At 37.5% G+C, this 17007-nt stretch overlaps 2 protein-coding genes across 2 annotated transcripts; one reads left to right on the forward strand and one right to left on the reverse strand.

The window, feature by feature from the left end:
- Positions 1–315: 315 nt before the first annotated feature.
- Positions 316–1841, reverse strand: SMIM10L1 (small integral membrane protein 10 like 1). Its single transcript, XM_064376777.1, has one exon. It carries the CDS (start codon positions 1734–1736, stop codon positions 1530–1532), a length of 207 nt encoding a protein of 68 aa, XP_064232847.1. The 5' UTR covers positions 1737–1841; the 3' UTR covers positions 316–1529.
- Positions 1842–15148: 13307 nt separating this feature from the next.
- Positions 15149–16615, forward strand: LOC135275434 (taste receptor type 2 member 46-like). Its single transcript, XM_064377670.1, has one exon. The coding sequence runs from the start codon at positions 15655–15657 to the stop codon at positions 16585–16587; it is 933 nt and encodes a 310-aa protein (XP_064233740.1). The 5' UTR covers positions 15149–15654; the 3' UTR covers positions 16588–16615.
- The last annotated feature ends 392 nt before the right edge of the window (positions 16616–17007 follow it).

Raw genomic sequence — 17007 nt, forward strand, 5'->3', positions numbered from 1 at the left:
TTCTTATTTAGTTTTTTTTTTTTTTCTGAAAAAACATGTGTATACTACTTTTTCTGCACAGACCTTGATTTAAAACTTTACCACTCTTAGTGGTTTCTTATTATAGTTTTCTTATCTGAAAAAAAGTGTGTAGACTACTTTTTCTGCAGTTTTCTGTATTAGATCTTGATTGGCTCACCGCCATTACACACACACCTCTCTTCTCTCTCATCCTCCCAGTGTTATAGAATCATTAATTGTAAAATCAGTATTCAGTATTTATGTAACTATGACTGACTTTACATGACTATTATTGTTCACAGTTGAGGTATGAAGTGTAGTTTTTGGATTTTCATTTTTCCCAGGGTTCAAAATTACATGTTTTGTTTTCTTAATTTTGAAAAATACGCAATTACTAATTTATCCCCCCACTCTCTGGAAAATGAAAGCTCTCTAGGCTGTATTCAAATACACTAGGTACTCAAATTATTTATTTTTTTAAATATTTTACCTGAGGTCTCCATCTTTAGGCATTTCCTGTTGACTTCATACTGTTTTCTCCTACCACTCTCCCTCTTTAATATACATATATTACTATTTTAGAAATTTTATGGCTACCTTGTAAGTAATAAAAATGTCTTTCCCCATTCAACAACAGACCGTATCCTTCAATTTCCCACTTTATAAGGACATTACTACAATTCCATTATCTCTCCCGCCCTTCTTCAACATTCCCACTTGTATTTCCGTCTGTATTTTTAAAACATGATGGATAACATTTGCATTCCACTTTGTAACCATAATTAGATACACCCTTAAACAATAAAAACCATAAACAGCATTTGCATTTTACTGTTATTTAAATGTTATTCACTGAATAGCCAAGCTTTGTGCTACTATGGGATTTCCTTTTCTGAGGCTCCAAGTCTTGATCTCCGTCCTGCCACAAGAGCATTGAAATAGAGCCCATTTTCTTACACTCTCCCCATTAGTTCAAAAGCTTGCAGCATTTTACGTCTGGTACTTGGAGGATGTTTTTCTTGCACAGTTTTGCTTTTTTTCACTGAAAGTTTCTGATTATTATTGTTTTCTTTTGCGGGATGAAGAAATATGTGCCTACTATATCACAGTCTTAATACCTTCAGCTTCGTATTTCAAATCTTGCTTACAATCCAATCCAATATTCCCGGTTTACTGATTTTCTTTTTCCTGAAAATTTTACTCTTTTGTTTGGAAATAATGCACCCTCTGTGCTTTGTCTCGTCCTGAAATTCGTCAGGTGTTTAAGGATGCACGCTTTCTTAGATCTTTTCGAGGGTCTTAACTGCAGTTCTCTGTTTCCGGAATCGCGTATTTTCTCTTTCTAGGAACTGAAGGCTCCCAGAGCCCTCCGGAGGAGCTCCGCTACCAGCGAAGAGCGCAGCTGCGAAGAGCGCCTGAGCACCCTCGCGAGACTGTGGGGCTCGCTATCCGCTGCTCCGCCGCGCCGCAAAGGACCCTAGGAGTCGGCCATCTTGCTGGCCCCGGAGGCCGTTAGCTTAGTCACGGGTCTAAATGTGTACCTGCAAGCGTATGTTGAGAATCACCGAGCCCGCGACGTAGAAGTACGGAAAGTTCATGCGCAGCTGCCAGGCCAGCTCGAAGAAGGCGAGGAGGGTGCGGGAGAGCCCCTTGCAGAAGACGCCATACGAGGTGGGGGCCGCGGCGGGGCTTGAGGCCCTGACGGCCAAGGAAGACGGAGCCGCCTCGGGGGCCATGGGCCAGGTGTCGCCTCCCGCCCAGCGTCTGTACCGAGGGTTGCCGCAGGGCCTACGGACCCCCTAGCTACGGCCGGGACCGGCGGGACGGTGGGCAAAGCGGCCCCCGGGCTCCCAACCAAGCTTGTCGTTGCCGCCGCTCCGTCCAGTGCGGGGCGCCGGCTCCAGGCGCCGGTGGCGCTCCGCCTCTTCCTGTCTGCTTCTCACAGTGGCATTTACCATTTAGCGCTCAACTCGTGGTAGATCTGGAATAAGGTGTGTTATATAACATGTACGAACAGCCATGCAGATATGACCACTTTAAAATGAAAAAAACTAAGCTAGATGTAACAAGTTCTAGGGCACAAAGTTTGTAAGGGCCAAAGCTAAATTAAAACTTCAGTTTGTCTGCTGTGTTACATGGGATGTTAGCCAGGAATCTTACCCTTTTGATTTCATAACATTGACTCTAATATTAGGTCAAGATGATTCTAAGCCAGTAAAAGCACAAGGTCTCTGTAGTCATAATATACCACAAACATAAAGGATCACAAACTTTTTCTTTGGATTTTTCTATGTATTAGGAATATTTAAATTGCAAGTGACAGAAATAGCACATTCAAGCAAAAAGAAAAAAGGTACACACACATGCGTATATGCACAAGGACATATATACAAAATCATATTACCATCCATGTAAACTCTTAAAAAGTTGAGATTAGCTATGGAAGCTTCAGTCATTTCTGCATGAAGATGCACCTGTGAAACCTGTGGCTAGGCTCCAAGGCCTGTAACACTACTCTGTGCTTCCAAACTCTTAATACCCTTAGAGTAACAACACAGTGAATCTCCAATAGCCACAATACTTTTCTGTTATTTAAATGATGGACATTACATTATCTTCACTGATCTCCCATTTTAACTAGAAAGCACGCAACGTCTTCATTTGTGGATTATTCAAATGTGTGATTTCTCATCATGACCTTGAGATTACAGTCTAGTTCTGAAAAGCATTATTCAGATACTACACATCACACCCTACACTGCATGTCTAGTAGCTACAGAGCTAAGTACTGTACTCTAGAGTACCTCTGTTTCTGTATAGTCTACTGATGATATGACTGGTAGAACTAACATGCCATTGAGAGATTTGTAAAAAATAATTTTGTGTTCCCAGATAGTATTTCTTCCTTTGCTACTTTGCTGTACCAGTACCACTCCAGCGAGATAGCACTTAGAGGAATTACTTATGACATCTTCAGAAATACTGGTATAGGGGCTGAAGAGCAGTGTAAAATTAATGATCAATTCCGAGAACTGGGAGAAAATGTGTATTTTCAGTTCACGAATATAATTTGCTCCCTTTCAAAATTGAAAGACTAATACATAGACCCGTTCAGGGTCACAGAAGTCATTATATTCTTGGAGTTTTCATTTCATTTTTTGTGTAAAATTTATTTCATTTTTCATGTAAAATTTACACATTTACAAATGTGTAAAGCGATGTGAACTCATTCTCTCTTCTATTCCTCTTTTGTGCCACCCTTGACGTCCTACTTGATCCAGCTCTGGGTAATTCCATGAAAACCTTGTCTTCCACCCTGAGACCTTGGGAAAAATAGCAGCCACCCACTGATAACATGGCCAGGTTGAGGTTCTGTTATAATGGGAAGGGAATAGGCAAAGAACAGTCACAGAGCTCCAGATCCTACTCCTTAATGCTCTAGAGGTGAGGAAAGATTTTCTTTCCACCTGAGAGTGGGATAGGACCAATATTTTAGATGGTTGTAGTTTTTATCTGCCCCTTGATGTTTAGATTTGAATGTGTAATCCACACTTCTTCTCAATAGGCACATATGAACAGGCTGTCAACAGTAACACATCTTAAGCCGTTTCTCTGGGTGGTATTTCATTGACTCTTACTTGGCCTTCCTTTCCTAATCTTTTTAAATTTCCCTATTTTTGATGATATATTCCAGTCCTAATACTTTATAATTTCTTGTTTGATCCTGTGGCAAAGTTTTAAGGTTGGCTTCAGTGGATCTGCAAAGTACCATATTGTCAAATTCTCAGTTCCTTTTTTGAGAATTTGCCAAGGTAATTTCTCTATGATATAAGAAATGCATTCAGAATGCGAGGACCAGATTCATAGGATCCAATCCCAAAGGCAAGAGAAAACTTGCAAATCAGTGAAAGAGAGTTTGCCCCATATTTACATGCTAACAAATTGAGTTCAACCTTTCAGTCATCATCCGGAAACTGCTTGAGAGTTATAGAATACTTTTTTACAGATTTAGAACGGTTCTGAAAGGATAACAGATTGTATCGATTATACCAATGATTAGGTTCCATAGCAACACTGGGCAATTTCTGGATCAAGACTGTACAATCAAGCATCAAATATGTCCCACTGAAGCAGATAATCAGTTACAACATGAGAGATTAAGGTTTTTCTCTATATGTTCTAGTTATGAGAAAGAATATTTTGCTGATGGTGATATTAGGAGAATTCACGACTTGAATGTTTGGAAATGGCTTGATTGTACAGATTAACTGCATTACTGGCTCAGGTATTGGAAGATTCCTTTAACTGACTTGTAATCAGTTTAGCCACCTCCACAGTTTATCAGCTGTGCTTAATACTGCTTAATATTTTTATACTTACATTCATACCACACCATTAACTTGTGCTAATACTAAACTAGAAAAAAGGACAATTTCTTTTTGGACACTGATTGATACTCAACCCTCTGGTTTGCTGTCTGCCTAATAATTTTTGGAGGTGGGACGGTTCAAGATAGCTAATTTTTCTCAGCCATTTTTCCTCTGGATAAAGTGTAGAATTGATGATGTGAATATTTTGATTCTGATGGAGTCCTTTGTTTGTTAACATTCCATTGGAAAATCAGTGTTCTTTGGAGTCTGTAATCTTTCTTATTTCATTTTTATCATGTACTGTTTTTTAACTTTTATAGCATATTTGATTCACTTTATGGTAAACAGCCTGCCAGGTATGATACTTTTGCAGATAGTAGCAACCTGCCTTTCTGATTACTCCGATTCTGATTCTTCGCAAGAGCAAGCTGAGTCAGACCTCGTTGATAATGCTGTGGAAGATTATATTCTTGATATGATGGGAAACCTTGACCCCTTGAAAGTCTTGACAAAAACTGTTTTTTTTGTATAAGAAAAAAAAAATCAAGTAGAAGCCCACATAAGAACTCTTTCATTTTTCTTTCTTTTTTTTTTTCCTGTGGCTTTAATATGTACATATAGTTTGGCATCATTGTAATTCTCACCAGAACATTTTCAGAGCTAAACATATACTCATATTTCCACATTTCAAGCAAGACTTTTCTTTTTCTCCTCTCCCAACTGTCTTTTAGACAGTGAAACACAATAATTGTCAGATTATTAAGATCTATTGTATTTTTGGCTACAAGGCCAGAGAGGTTGCATGAAAAATCACCTATACCTGAGTCTATTTTTTTTAATTGAGACATTTGTAAACCATGCATGTGGAAGAATATGGTGTAGTATGCATTTATGCATGCATTTTGAAAACCAGCTTGAGAATCCTTCTTCCTTTTAGATGGTAGAAAACCAAAAGAGAATGTTGCTTCTGCTCTAACAAGGAGAGTAAACTAGGTAGGCTAAAAAGTCATAATTTATTTTGGGCTTGTTAGAACTGAAGTTACAAAGTGAGTAGGTAAACTGAATTTCAAAAGATGACAAGCCTTTCCAAATAGGACACATGAATTGTTTCATCTGTGGCATAGCTCCAGAAAAGTTCTCTGGCATTTTGGTAGGTAAGAAGAAAATGACTGAAATTTTAACCAATGCTTACAAAGGTTGAGTGTAGTTCAGTGTGACAGTTTAGAATACCTGGGAGCCCTGGACACAGGAGTGATCTGCTTTGGGCTTCTACTGCATGCTTACTGGAAAGATTGAGGACAGAGCAGGAAACCTAAGGAAGCTCCTTTATGGTATATGGTATAGGAGGCAGAATAATGGCTTTCCCAAAGATATCTGTGTCATAATCTTTGGAACCTGGTAGTATGTTACATTATATGGCATGGGGACTTTGCAAATACAATTATTGGTATGTACCTTGAGATGGGAGATTGTCCTGTATTATTTAGTGGGGGTTCAGTCTAATCACATGAGTTCCTAAAAACAGATTATTTCTTAGTTAGGGTTAGAGTGACGCAACATTTCTGACTTTGAAGACGAGGGAGGCCCCAAGCCAAGGTCTGCAGGTAGTTTCTAGAAGTTGGGAATGTCAAGGAAATGGATTTTCCCCCTAGAGCCTCCAGAAAGCAATGCGGCCTTGCTGACACCTTAATGTTAGCTTAGTAAGACATATATCAGACTTCTGGTCTATAAAACTATAAGATAATTTTGTAGTATTTAAGCCACTAAATTTATGATTATTTGTTATAGCAGTAGTGCAAATCTAAAACAAGTGGGAAGAAAGTCTTCTTAAGTTTTAAAGGGGAGTAATAGAAACTGGAGAAGCCCATTTACACTGTGGATGCTGCATGAGTAAAAGGTGGTTGCTGGCCAGTCCTAGGGGATGGGCAAGAAAACTACATATCTGGATCTTTATTAAGCAAGATCTACCTGCTGCTGAGTGAGGGGCATGGAATCCACTGTAACTTGGACCCTACTCTGATATTGGGCAATAGCTGATTGGCACCAGGGGTGAAGTAAGAAACCTGCCTGCACTCCTGGGTCTGCACTCACGTGTTAGAGGTCTGTTGTCACCGGGAAGCCCAGGAAACTTACTTGTTCTGGGCTACCTGCTGGCTAAACAGAAAGGATCTGCCACTGAGGGAGGGCAGAAAACCCACCAACCCTGGACTCTGCATGAACACCAGGCAAAAGCCATTTGCTGCAGGAAGGGGGCAGTTAACCTGGTGGTATCAAGACCCTCCAGTGATACAAGACATTGATTGACTGACACTCAGGGAGGGGCAGGAAGTTTGCCTGCCTTGGACTCCAGTACTGTCACCTGGTGAAAACCTATTGCCACTGGAGGAGGGGAAGAAAACCAGCTTTCAGCCAGGATCCTGCACTGATTTTAGGCAGTTTTTCTTGTTGTGGGAGTGGTAGGAGCATTAAGAAAGTCCCATGTCTGAGGCAAAGATACGTAGACAGGTGCAGTTGGGAGAATGAAGAGCTCCCATTGCCCCACCATGAACTTTTCTCTGATTAACAAGCAATGCCAGTATACTAGGAGAGGGACACGAGTGTAGAAAGAGAGCCGTCTTTTTACAGTGCATGTGTGGACTCTTGAAGCTGAACGCAAACACTGAGAATCCCTTTGGCACTCCAGTCTCCAAAACACAAGTTACTGGCATTCCACCACTGGAGCCATTTGAATCTAAATACAGATAAACTACAGACTGGATTAATTTTAAACACTAATAGTTTGACAGAATAAGAGGGAAGCCCATGTTTGAGTGGTAATATTTAGGATTTATCTCAGGATTCGCTGTAAATATGAATACACATGCAAAACCTTAGTCAATGTCAAGAGAAAACAATGGCCAGAGGTTGAAATTATCAGACAGAACCTTTAAAAATAATTATGATTAATATGTTAAAAATCTAGTGGAAAAGATAACATACTCAAACTGGAAATTTTAGTAGAGGAAAACTAAGAGGCTCAAATGAAAAAGGTTGATGTTGGAGGTGAAAGATTCCTTTGGCAGTTTACCAACAGACTGGAAAGAGCAGAGACAGAATCAGTAATATTGAAGGCAGATTATTACATATTATTCAAACAGAAACAGAAAAAGGAAGGAGAGAAAAGATTGGAAAGACTGACAATATTAATTGGTGAGGATGGGGGGCAACTAGAATCCTCATACATAACTGGTAGATATGCAAAGTGACAAAGCCTCTTTGGATGAGTTTGATTCTTCTGAAGTTAAAAAATACCATGAGACCTAGCAGTTCTGACACAGGCACCATTCCCTCCAGATAATTTGTTCCGTGCTATGCTCTCTGTTGTACATTACAACTCTTGTAGGGTATTATCCTCTCTTATTCTCTCACTCTACCTGCAATTTGCACTGCACCTACTACTCTCTACTGGGCTCATCTCTTAGATCCACCTTTCTTCCACCCTGTTACCTGGGCAGACACCCGCTTCCCAGCTTCTAATAATGTAACTGCTTGGCTAGGAGGGATTGACTTACCCCTGGTAGGGTCCCTCATTAATGGCAGACATTGGGCTAAGGTGCCAGGTAACACTACATATCACTCCACAGCCCTCCCACTGTGTTCTAACCCTTATTATGTACCTGCTCAAACATAATTATGGCTACATCATGGCAAAGGAAATGCCTTAACATTTTTGGTTTCAGGTAGCTTCAAACCAGGAAATGCAACCAATGCCACTTTCCTCAACATTATTCCCTGTGCTAAAAAACAAAGCCAGGAAAGTAATGGATTCCACCTTAGCTGAGAGGTCTGTCATGGGGGACAATCCTGTAGCCTCCAGTTAGGCAATTATAACTTCTTAGACTGGAGCCCTCATGGCTATTTGCAGGGTGACCATACTGATGTCTGCATCCATCTTGGCATCAATCACAGTTTCATAGGCACATCCCATTCTCCTAAGAGTTGGGTCAATGGGGGGCTGGTATATCCCATACCCCAAGTAGAGTCCATGCCACTCCAAGACACTTTATGGCACCTGGAACATCTTACCACCACCTTTAATACCTGGTGTGAGGTATGTCATAATTCCAGTAAAAATTATACTATGACCTTTATTCATAATGACACCGGTCAGTGCCTAATTTGTGCTAGCCATCCATATGTTTTCCTTATGGGAACCAATCAATATTTCCATTACAACCCAAAACTCCATGTTTGTGACCCAAGTGCCAGGACAGGCTTGGTTCGCCTCATGTACCACTAATTACAATATATCTAATTTAAATATTACTAGTGTCATGGTATTAAGGAGACAATCTGAAGCATTCCTACCAGTCAATTTGACATAACGATTGGCAAGGTTTCTCTGCTCTTGCCACCTTAGAATGTGCCCTGTCCCAGGTCAGACACAAAAGATTCCTAGGTACACTTATAGTCCTATATTCTCAGCCATAGTCATCCTAGCCACTGCTAGTGTTGTTGTTGCATACTGAATCAGTTCAAACAGCCACCTATGTGGATAGCTTGGCCAGAAATGTGTCTAATGAAGTTCTACAGCAGGGTATAGATCAAAAAATTCTTGCATGTCTGCAAGCCCTCAAGGCTGACTTAGAGTATATAGGGGAATGGCAAGATGCACTGGCATTCTGACAGCAATTAAACTGTGACTGGGAGCATAAGCATATCTGTGTCACCTCTCTACCTTGGCATCAATCAATACATAGTTGGGATGAGGTGAAAAAACACCTCTGGGGAATCTTACATGATAATTTAACAGCAGATGTAAAGCAACTTAAAACTAAAATTGAAGAATCTCTAAACACCATAGATCTACATGCCCAGCAAACAGCCATATGGAAGGATTTACAAAAACATCTCTCCTGGATAGACCCCCCACTCCTGGGGGTCACTCCTTGATTGGAAAAGGATATTACTGATTATACTCCTGTTTATCTCATGTTATTTACTAATTGTAGGATGCAAAGCTGGAAAACAAGCTGTAACTGCTACCTGTTATAAACCTACTGCTTCACACATCTGTACTCTTCAATCCACAAAACCTGATGCAAAAAACAGAAAAGGGGGAGACGTAGGAGATTGGTCAGGGTGGTGGGAGAAGCTATAGGGAAAGAAGCAGGCCTTTTGAAAGGTCAGAAGGCTCTGCAAAGCTTCCAGAGAGAATAAAGCTGAAGGCAGCTAATTCTCTTACCCTGAGGCTAAGGGCAAGGAGTAGGTAACAGGGAGTGTAAAGAAATCTATCTAGATAAGCTTATTTACGTATGTTATCTGAAGACTGACCTTTGATCATCCACAGGCAAGACTGCTCCCTGCAATGGGGAAGGACAATGTTAATTACCCACAAATTGTGTTGGCTCCAGGCCTTTGACATTATACCAGTACTGAATAAAAACAAGTGGCTCTGGCTTATCAGGGCTGCTCTCTCCAGCAGTCCCCTAGCTGCTGTCATGCAAAATACCTATGTCTGAGTACTCCTTTCATCCTTCACTCGGCCAGAGTCTGTGGGACAGACTCAGCAGCAAGTACATTTCTAAGTATAAAATTAGGGTGATATGGCATATTCTTTGTAATTAGAGTTTTTGCTGAATAAAGGAGAATAGAGCATTATGGTACTAAGAAATCCAAGTTAAAATTTAAAAGTTTTCTTTTTTATTTTGAGACAGAGTGTCATTCTGTTGTCCAGGCAGGAGTGCACAAGTGCAATCTCTGCTCAATGGAACCTCTGCCACCTGGGCTCAAGTGATTCTCCCCTATCTGCCTCCTGAGTAGCTAGGACAACAGGTGTGCACCACCACCACGCCCTGCTATTTTTTTCTATTTTTGGTAGAGACAGGATTTTGTCATGTTACCAAGGCTGGTCTTGAACTGCTGTGCTCAGGGAATCCACCTGCCACAGCCTCCCAAAATGCTGGGATTACAGGTGTGAGCCACCACACCTAGCCCAAAACTTTTCTTAAATTAATGAAAAAAAAAGAAAAGAAAAGAATTGTAAATCCACCTTCTTAATGCTGTTATTAATTTGAAACATCAAAATTTGTATATGAATGATTGCTAGATGCCTTTTTTCTTATTTCCAATTTAATTATTAATGATACACATTTCAAAGTGTCAGAAAGTCATGAATTTCCAAAAAATTATAGTACAATGGACATTAAATATGTAGACCTATTATCCCAAATGTGTCTCTAAATGAAATATTTGTATTGTTAGCATTCTGATTGCAGAATACTATTTACGTGTACACTGGGAAAAATATTTTGTTACTATAAATGTTTTGGTTCTACATTAGAGAAAAAAATCATAGAAAGGCAAATTTGTTAAGGTATAAAACATATTCAGTGTGATATTTGAGTACGTTTGTGCAAATATACTAATTTGGATGCTATAGTAAAATCATCCAGATTTAGTCACCATAGCTAAGAATGTGAAAAAGCATTTGTAAGAATTTGGCTTGCTGATGATGTGATGAAAACATGAAATAAAGTTGATATACTGTGTTATTTCATAGAGCATTAGTCCATGTTCATATTGAAAAATGCCCCAAAAAGCGCAAAATAGAATCCTAATTGTTGGTCACTTTTGCTATAATTTTTAAAAATGTAGTAAAAGAAAAAAAATAAATCATTGAAAATATGTTGGTTTTACATTATTCTTGATGAGATATCACATGAGGGTATTTGTCTAGGCCTGATGCTGAAAATAATATAGGAATCATGAGGCCATGAGGAAGAATAATAGTGTTTTCTCATCACCCTGAACTCTAGTATTTAAGAAACAAGACTGAAATTACATTTATCAAATAGCATCCTCCCTTTTACCTGCCATTATTATTATCATCATCATCATTATATCTACATCTATCTCATTAAATGATTTATTTTTGAAATATTTAAATACATAATTTGGAAAATAGGTAATTTTAAAAAGATCATTGTGGGAAAGTTACAGTGGTAAACAGCAAAGGTCAAGTCAAGCTCAATAATTTATATTGAGAAATTAAGTGTAGTTTCATTTATAATACACTGCTTAAGCAAATGATTATTTATGGATGATCTTAAACTAATCCTCATTTCCCTATGATCACTATAGAAACAATTTAGATTTTAGTGTAAATAAAACTCCTTAATAAGAAGGATAAAGCAAATAACACATTTTATGAGCAAGCTTTTATTTCTAAAGAGAGGATTTTAGGACCAAAGTGTCAAACAGAGGTAAGACCTCAAATCTTCTGTCACACTTGAGTGAGTGATGATGGAGTTTGAAGGTTATAGTTCTATAACCAAAACTGCATTCATGGATAGGGAATAAATGGTGGAATTCCTTAGAGGCACCAGATTCAGTTTTGTTTCCGTGGGACTTAAAATCTACTTATAGCAGATGTCCTTCAGTTTTTGATAAACTGTTGAGTACTGTTGTACTATTTGATCTTTTAAAGATTGTTATAAAAGTCCTGATTTCTGCTAATAATAATTTCTGTTAATAAAAGCAGAGTAAAATTTAAATGATGGAATAGAAAAGTAGAGCTGTGGTTGAGGTACTATATATTATTAATTGCAATGACATTTTGAGTGCAATGCTGCTCATTGAATTTCCCTGTGAGGAGACTTTGTGGTGATGACCCAGCAACAGACAAGCTACTATCCAAAAAAGCTACTCACATCAAATCAATTTCCAGTTTATTCCAACTTTCAGGAGAATGCCTAGATCATACTTTCATTCTCTTCTGTGACCAAACTATTACGAAAAGAAGAAAATCATTATCATTTTCATGTCGGGTGTACTAAAAATTTATAAAAGCTCTTTTTTTAAGAACTTGGTGTTAGGAATAGTTTGTTTAGTTCCTCCATTAAAAAATGATTTATAGAAGGAGAATAAAAGTTTATTTCTACCCCTAAAACAATAAGACAAAAATAATCAATATTGAGAATCCAATAGACAAGAGTTAACAACTGTTAAACATAAGAGAAGAAAGAATTAGTGAATTGGAAGATAACTACCCAGAATGAAGCATAAAGAGATCAAGAGATGGAAAATATAAGGTTAGAGGGTAAGAGACATTGAGGCTACAATCAGAGCATCTAACATATTTCTGGAGTTCTGGAAAATTAGAAGAGAGAAAATGGGGCAGAAACAATGTGGAGATTTTTCCAAAAGTGATAAAATGTATCAGTTCATATATTTTTAGAAATAATCAAACTTCAGATGAGTTAACTAAAGACAAATTAACATAAAATGACAGGACATCAAAGACAAATTGAAAAGTAACTAGAGGAAAAGATAGGTTATGTTAAAGGGAATAACTGTCTAAATGTCAGCCTGATTTGTAAAAGACAAAAATGAAGCTAGAGTTGAATGGAATCATGTCTTCAGTGTATTTCAAAAGTAGAATAGACCTTGATAAACAGAAACTTAAAATAATATTTTTTCAACTAAAAGAAAAATTATTATTATTATTATTATTTTTGTTTGTAGAGTTGGAGTCCCACTCTGTTGTCCAGGCTGGTGTTCAGTGGTAGGATCATGGCTTACTGCAGTCTGGAACTCTTGGGCTCAAACTGTCCTCCCACCTCAGTCTTGTGAGTAGCTTCACTATGTCTGTCTAACTTTTTCCTTTATTGTAGAGACAGTTTTGCTGTGTTGCACAGGCTGGTCTTGAACTCCTGGGTGCCCCTGCCCCAGCCTTACAAAATGTTGGGATTATGAGTGTGAGCTACCCTGCCTGATCGATAAAAATTATTGGAAATATTAAGTTGAATATGCAAGAAGGAATACAAATTAATGAAAATGATAAATATGTGCATACTTCTAAATGAATGTTTACTGTATAAAATAATATCTTATTGGGATAATTATATAATTGATAAGATATATGCAAATGGCAAAAAATAGACTGGAGGTAAAGGTGACAGGGATACATTTAGTTAAATTATTCTTTGAACTTTTCTGTGTCTATGATGAGATTTTGAACAAAGACCCTGTAATTCTACTCATAGGTATATATACAAAGGAATTGTATCAAATGATATTTGAAAGAATGCTCTAGTAGAATTATTCATAACTGTTCAAAAAAGAAGCTGGCCAAATATATATTAAGGATGGATGAATCATTACAGTAAATCCATACGATGGAATAATATAGAGACATGAAAAAAATCACATGTACATACAATTATGTGATTAAATTTCAGAAACATAATGTTTAGTCCAAGAAGCCACATACAAAAAGAACGTGTAGGATTGCACTTACACAGTCCAAAGCAGGCCAGACCAAGCTATGTAGTTTAGGGTTGCATAACTAGTTGGTAAAGTATAAAGAAAATCAAGGAAACCATCATCATAAATTTGGATATTGCTTATCTTAGGAGATGTGAAGAAAATTTTAGGGGCTTGGAATGTAGCATTGGGGTGGACATAGGCTGTTTTTGGTGTTCCTTGTCTTGCCCTGTATGATGGTTACTTGAGTGTTTATGATACATTGCCGTATTTTCCATTTTTGTTTCGGTTCATTTCTAAGTGTGCATTATAATTTTAATATAAAATTTTTAATTAGTAGAAATATCTCATAGAAATGATTATTACTCATCACATTACATACTGAGGGGAAAAATCAACTATGTGTATACATTCTTATACAACTCTAAGAGAACCGAAGTAGGAACTTTCTTATTTAGTTGCAAGTTGAGGAAATTTGAGATGTTGTTATCTGCCAACCTCAGATCTTTCCAAAGGATTTCTTCTAGCCTTAATTATCCGCCTCACAGGAACAAACCGTTGCCATTTCCCATCTATTTTCTCTTTTGGCTCCTGAATTCCTGACACAACTAGCTTGTACATATTCCCGACATTCTTGGTTTAGCAGAGTTCTTTTGTTAGTTATGTTTTTCTACAAGAGAAAACCCTCCAAAACTGTGTTAGATATTTATACCTCACATGTCTTTGGATTTTGTTTTTCTAATTTGAGTTTGGTGGATGGCTCTGGTGATTTGAGATAGGCAAAATTCTGCATCTTGGAGGTAGAGTTTGGCCAATTTAGTCTGGATTGCAGGGTCGGAAGGGGGCAGTCTGACTTCACTAGTTTCTCATTTTCCTGGAAACAGTGTACTAGCCAGGTGATAGTCTCATGGTAAATGGAAAGAGGAAGAATTCCTTACATGGAAGCCATCTCAAATCTCTATACAAAGTGTAGCAATATTCTGTTTATCAAAACAAGTTAAATGATTGAACCCTAAGTTCAGGGGCAAGGTAGTCAGTCTTCTTGTGATGGGAGGATACTGCAAGATTATATATCAAAGGGTCTGGTACTCAGGAATACTTATAAAATTGCTAAATATTTTAATTAAATAAATATTTAAATGTTAGACTTGAGAGAAGCTACACCAAAGGCCTAAGAATTAGAGATATGTTTGATAACTAAATAGTATTCATGGGATGAAAACCCTGAGTGGAAAATAGTACAAATTTCACCTGGAGAATCTCCTGGAAACCCATTTTTATTTTGGAAATTATAAGAAAATAATTTGTTCCATTCATAAGTGGTGTGTACATGTGTTTATTTATAAGCTTGTGAACAATGAAGTTATGCAAAATTATTAGCAGCAACCAGATCTTAAGGAGTATTGGCCTGCCTGTAGTTCTCAAGACAATCTTAGATATCTGTTTTTGATACAAGAAGTTTGGATTCTTTGTATTTAAATCCGGAATTTAAAAAAGTCCATATTGGTGATGATCTTAGTTGTGACCAAACTCCCTTTAACAATTTAGGCATTTACTATATGATCTATGTATTGGGTTATATATTGGGTTACTATATGATCTATGTATTGGGTTATAAAACTTCCCTAACAACTGAAGTCACTAAAGACAAATGATGGAGAGGTTACACAAGGAAAAACTGCAAACACTGAAAGAGAATATATCCTTATTTGCATATTAGCAAATGAGAATTCAGGTTTCCTGTCAATTTCAGTATGAATAATTCCAGCCTATAACAAGAACAGACAGTGAATGAATGAGTTAATTTGAGTTGTTTTGAAAATAAGAATGTTTTCCATAAAGAGAGGATTGAACTCATGCATTAGCATGCCATGGTGATTTCTGGCTTGACACTGGTCACAACAATTAAAAGTAAAAAGAATGTCACAGCACATTCACAAATCAGGTACATATAGAATTTAAGGCCAGGATATTCAAGCAATCACAATCAGTAATATTACACCAGCATTTAAAAAATTCCTTTTTTGTCTGTTCAGATATGATAAATTTTCTAGCCATCATTTTTTCCATTCTAGTAGTGGTTACATTTGTTATTGGAAATTTTGCTAATGGCTTCATAGCATTGGTAAATTCCATTGAGTGGGTCAAGAGACAAAAGATCTCCTTTGCTGACCAAATTCTCACTGCTCTGGCAGTCTCCAGAGTTGGTTTGCTCTGGATATTATTATTCCATTGGTATTCAACTGTATTGAATCCAGCTTTTTATAAGAGTGAAGAAGTCAGAATTACTGCTTACAGTTTCTGGGCAGTAACCAGCCATTTCAGCAACTGGCTTGCTACTAGCCTCAGCATATTTTATTTGCTCAAGATTGTCAATTTCTCCAACTTTATTTTTCTTCGCTTAAAGAGGAGAGTTACGAGTGTCATTCGGGTGATAATGTTGGCGCCTTTGCTACTTTTGGTTTGTCAGCTTTTTGTCGTAAACATGAATGAGATTGTACGGACAAAAGAATATGAAGGAAACATGACTTGGAAGATCAAATTGAGGAATGCGATGCGCCTGTCAAATACGACTATAACCCTGCTAGCAAACTTAGTACCCTTCACTCTGACCCTGATATCTTTTCTGCTATTAATCTGTTCTCTGTGTAAACATCTCAAGAAGATGCAGCTCCATGGCAAAAGATGTCAAGATCCCAGCACCAAAGTCCACATAAAAGCTTTGCAAACCGTGGTCTCCTTCCTCTTGTTATGTGCCACTTACTTTCTGTCTGTAATAATATCAGTTTGGAGTTTGAAGAATATGGAAAAGAAAGCTGTCTTTATGTTCTGCCAAGCTATTAGATTCAGCTATCCTTCAACCCACCCATTCATCCTGATTTGGGGAAACAAGAAGCTAAAGCAGACTTTTCTTTCAGTTTGGTGGCAAGTGAGGTACTGGGTGAAAGGACAGAAATCTTCATCTGCATAGAATCACAAGAAGGGCATTGTATGTCTTCTAGCAGAAAACAAACTGGTGGTGTATGAAACATTTTATATTTCTTACTGGTTTTTTTAATGTATATATATGAATAATTTCAAATGTATACCTATAAAAGTCCTTTACCTAAAGTTAATCTAAAAAAGTGTATATGTGTGCGTGTGTTTATGTGTGTATGAAAACTTAAGAACATCAACAATAACATAGTCTGTTTTTTCACACAAACTGCCAAATTATACAAAATATGATAAAAATTCCTCAGAATTATGAAGCCATGCGTATTTCATACATATATTTCATATTTCATTTGAAGAATTTATGTTGTCTATTCATAATTGTTAAGAACTAACAGCTTATCTCAGGAAAAATATTGCTCTTTTCTCTTGTTATTTGAACCACACAAATATACCA

This window comes from Aotus nancymaae, unplaced genomic scaffold, assembly GCF_030222135.1.
Source record: "Aotus nancymaae isolate 86718 unplaced genomic scaffold, 86718_ANA_hifiasm-v0.15.2.pri h1tg000016l, whole genome shotgun sequence".
NCBI lineage: Eukaryota > Metazoa > Chordata > Mammalia > Primates > Aotidae > Aotus > Aotus nancymaae.

Coding starts and splice junctions, on each gene's coding strand:
- SMIM10L1 (XM_064376777.1), bottom strand. CDS start 1,736: ATGGCCCCCGAGGCGGCTCCGTCTTCCTTGGCCGTCAGGGCCTCAAGC.
- LOC135275434 (XM_064377670.1), top strand. CDS start 15,655: ATGATAAATTTTCTAGCCATCATTTTTTCCATTCTAGTAGTGGTTACA.